The 4424-nt window shown below is 37.5% G+C and overlaps 1 protein-coding gene across 1 annotated transcript in view; it reads right to left on the bottom strand.

Annotated features, from left to right (window-relative positions):
• LOC104528809 (protein kinase C alpha type) overlaps window positions 1–4099 on the bottom strand; it is a gene marked incomplete at its 3' end in the record, with an annotated part of 12819 nt that extends 8720 nt beyond the window's left edge. The window contains exons 1-2 of the mRNA XM_010172931.2: window positions 3994–4099; window positions 3135–3263 (exon numbers count right to left, since the gene is read on the bottom strand). Of these exons, the coding sequence (XP_010171233.2) occupies window positions 3135–3263; window positions 3994–4006 (142 nt within the window). The remainder of the gene's footprint in view (window positions 1–3134; window positions 3264–3993) is intronic.
• Between the last annotated feature and the right edge of the window lie 325 nt (window positions 4100–4424).

Raw genomic sequence — 4424 nt, forward strand, 5'->3', positions numbered from 1 at the left:
GAACTAATTAACAATGAAAACAGGATGCAGAGCAGAGATATTAAGGAATTCAGCTCAAGGAGCTCAACACCGATGGAGTAATTCATAGAATCACGGAATGTCAGGGATTGGAAGGGACCTTGAAAGATCACCTAGTCCAACCCCCCTGCCAGAGCAGGAACACCTACAGTGGGTCACACAGGAACACATCCAGGAGGGTTTGAATTTCTCCAGAGAAAGAGACTCCACAACTCCTTTGAAAAAGATTCGGGCAAAGGCTCAAACCAAACCATCGATTATTTTTCCTACTATTCCTAAACCTCCTGGACATTTAATTCATCTCCTTTCCCGAAACTAAAAGCAGTGGTATTGTATTTGGCAGCTCTGGGAACTGTATATTCTAACAAAGGTTTTATCAATAAATATTTTAGAAGCAATATCATACTGGGAGAAAAGGAGTTTGAAATCTTTGCATAGCAATATTTTCATGAACTAACTGACAATTGCTGATTTCCTTTTCAGTTACACGTGCATAAAAGGTACTGAAACCCAGTCTGGGCTTAGTCTGTATATTATTTTTTATTTTAAATAAAGGTTACTTTCAGGGCTACTGTCATTTGTAGTCAAGGAAATTTTCTGAAACCTTAGAAATGCTGACAAGCCTCAACCAAAAGAACTTAACAGCACCATAATTTTTCTATACATAACAAGGTCATAGTAAACATTTTTCTTGCTGTCCAAAAACCTACTTTATTGTGGGGTGGAAATGTTTTATTTATAAACACAAAAGTAACAGCATTTGCCAAGGACACATCCAAAAAAACTTATGCAGAAAACCTACAAAATATCTGTAACAACTTTACCATACTCATATTTCAGAGAAGACCTTTCCAAATGAAACTGTGAACTTAAAGTTTATCTATTTGTGTAATTGTTTCTTGGTACCACAAAGAATTGTGACAAACGGTTTTGTCCCTAAAAGGATTATAAACCTGCTGAATCATGAGAAAATACGTACAAGTTATTTGACAAATTACTTGTATTATGTCAGAAAGTTAAAGCCACATTTAGGAAGTTTGCTGCAAAGCGGCCTAGAATAATGTAAATATTAAATTTTGTCACTTGGATGATTTTCAAATTAATTCTTATGGTAGAATGACTTTGAGAACCTGCATCACTATTTTTGAACTGCCTTACTACTTAGTGAAACCTTTCTGTTAATGACAGTACCTTGGACAAATTTACCCCTCCTGTGTCGACAGGAAGCTATTTGAAAAGTTAAGCTACAATTAAGTATCACTTGGGATCCTTTCTAACTGAATTTTATCATATCTCTCCTTTTCAATGCATTTTACAAGGTTTGACAGGAGAATGTGGAGGTACCGGGATTTAGAGAGAACAAAGCCATGAATGAACACAGTGACAGGAAGGAGGCTTGCTGGTTCTATAAGCTGTGAAAAGTCAGTGTGATGGTCTGATTTCCTTTCTGTTGACTACAAGTGGTATGGTCTTCATTGAAATTCATTCCCCAAGGAAGTGCAGCGGTAGAAGAAACATCCTTTTGGCATATAACAGGCTCTAGCCTTTCAACTGAGCAACGCTGATGCAATACACAGCACTCAACACCCACAGGTTGCCAACAACTACATCAAGAAACAAAGAAAGAAGTTGAGATGGTCTAAGAAACTTCCTGCTTTGTCCTGCTATAACTTTGCCCTCAAATCTAACTCTGTTTTGCAACACCAAAGGAACAATAATAACAGCACCATACCCTGGTCTTGTTTCATTGTGTGGAAAATGAATTCTGTTTCTTGCAGTACCCACTTGGAAGGTGTATCAGTGTACATCTAATGTGATGCATTAAGATGTGTTGCCTTTAAGTTTTCTTCACCCAAGAAACAGTGTTGGTCACCTGTGATGACACACTAACCCACCCACACTCTCCCGAGGTAAAAACTTTTGATAACTTGTGTTTGATACTATCTTCTACTCCATTTCCTAAGTTACATCATACTTTTTTTTTTGTTACTACAGCATGTTTTAAAAATTTCCTCAAAGTCCTGAGCCATAAAAAATTGGGACTTTCTTTTAGAATTTAGATTATATAGACTTGACAATGCTTATAAAAAATAAAACAAACAAATTTTTCTGTTATTCCTTCCTTTATTTCAACTCTGCCCATCCTAATTCCCGCCCTGTGCTCTCCCGTTGAGTAAATACATTGTCATCTGATTGGCAAAGAAGATTTTTGCATATTTGTGTGCAACAGATAGGAAAAAACAACAATAAAGTTCACTACCAACTTTACACTTCAGATAGAAGATACACTAAGTACCAGCTGACCCCAGCTAAAATAGAAAGCACGTACAGAACAGACGTAACGTACGATTTTTATGCAGATCCGGAGCGATAAACTCCACTCTGATACAGCAAAAGGAAGTTCTGCTGGAGTTAAACAATGAATTACACATCTATTTAAGGGAACAAAATGGTCCTTTGACTTGCAAAATACATTTTCCAGAATTTTCCCTGCAACTTCAGACTTGGAATGGGTCGGTGGGGGTGCGTGGGTGTGCGCATGTGTGTGCGCAAGCAAAGCTTACTCATAAATCCTGGGAGAAACGCTTCCAAGGAAATGAACTGCCACCCTCTCTTTCCTTCCTCTCTCTCCCTCCTCCCCCTCTTCATAACCTTAACCTTACAGAATGTGATAATTTTTTTTATTATAACTCACTGGGAGTAATATTTGGGAATGAATCCAAGTTGTCTTTGTTTATTTAATACTCTGAAATGCAGGAAACAACTCCTCAGCTGATGGAAGTTTAGAGTATTTCTTGGGTTCTTAAGATGATGGCTAACTTCCTGAACAGCTAGCTACCTACTGGGCTGCTTCCTACATGAAAAACTGACATTACAGTGATTTCCTAATTAATATTCCTGAGTTTTTAGAGCTATCACCCCAGCTTTCATTTTTCTATTTCTTTTTAGTTCATAGAGTTTCTTGACTCAAGATGTGTTGAATGAGATCCTCCCACTTCTGAAGGGAAATACTCCATCGCTGGCTTAAATACACAAAGACTTGACCAAGGTCCATAAACTCACAGTGTATATTATACATTTACAAAACCTGCAAAATTCCAAAATGAGTTGTTTACCTGTTACTTCCAGTTTGTCACCAGTGACTTCAGCTTTCAGATAAATCCTTCCTCTTTTCTCTGTGTGATCCATGCCACAGAGGCTTGGGACATTTATTACGCATTGCTTATGAACATTCATATCACAAGCTGTGGATATAAAAATGGTTCAGACAATTATGAGAAGTTAATAAAATGATTACACTGCAAACAGTGAGCAAAGTGAAAGTTAAGATTGCAGTGCTTAACTGTTGGCAAGACTTTCAGATTACAGCTGCATGTTTTTCAACTGAATGACATGGCTAGTTTCCATCTTACAAGACATTCTGCAGCCAGTGAATGAAATGGAGAAGAAAATAATTTACTTCAGAAACCTAAAGATACATTAATGAAGTGCAAGGAAGGAAAAGTGAAAATGGAATAAAGACTTGCTGGCAACATGACTAAGAAAACAGAGCATTCGTGACACCGTTAGCAGTGAAGGGAGTTAGGTTTAAATTGATTATTAGATTTTCTAGCAGGAGACTTTCAAGACAAATGAAATGCAAGGAAAATATTGGACCTTGGCTACCAAGCAAACTGAAATTTCAGTTTTCAACAGTGTATTCACCTGACCAGTGCAAAACCAGCCTTCCTCAAAACTGCCATGGCAAATGCCCTTCAGCCACATCAAACTCAATACACCATGTTCTCAGCAACAGAGGTGATTTTCATTAGTATATATTATAGTACTGAAATATCCACTTGAAATATAACAGTACTATAAATAGCTGACATTTGAAACGGGATTTTCCACAGAAAAGAAATAAGAAGCTCTTACCCAGTGTTTCCACTTACTTTCTAAAATACTCTTTTAGTAACACAGAAAAACTTCACTTACTGTCACATTTCATCCCTTGGTGCAGAAGCCCGTAAAGCAGTGACCCACAATGGTCACAAAAGGTTGGGCTCCCATATGTGTGGATCTTAAACTTGTGCTTGCTTCTGGGATCCTGAAGGAAAGAAACAGAAAGAGATGTCTCAAACCATAAAAAATAAGATTGCCACATCTTTAATACATGACTTCAAATATCAAAAACTTTCCAGCTCTGCAACATATGCTACAGAAAAATATATTCCAGCATGTGGCTTATTCACAACCCTTATAGTGATACCTACACTGGTGCAGGGACATTGGCCTCAGTTCCTATTTTTCCTTTGCTTTGGTGTTGGAAGAAAGAATATGTCAGCTCAGAGAACACGGGCTTGTTCCTGTGATTCATCTGCACTACAACTTCCATTTACAGACTGTACATATACAGAAAGTATAAC

The sequence above is a fragment of the Antrostomus carolinensis genome, unplaced genomic scaffold (genome assembly GCF_000700745.2).
Source record: "Antrostomus carolinensis isolate BGI_N321 unplaced genomic scaffold, ASM70074v2 scaffold54217, whole genome shotgun sequence".
NCBI classification, from domain to species: domain Eukaryota; kingdom Metazoa; phylum Chordata; class Aves; order Caprimulgiformes; family Caprimulgidae; genus Antrostomus; species Antrostomus carolinensis.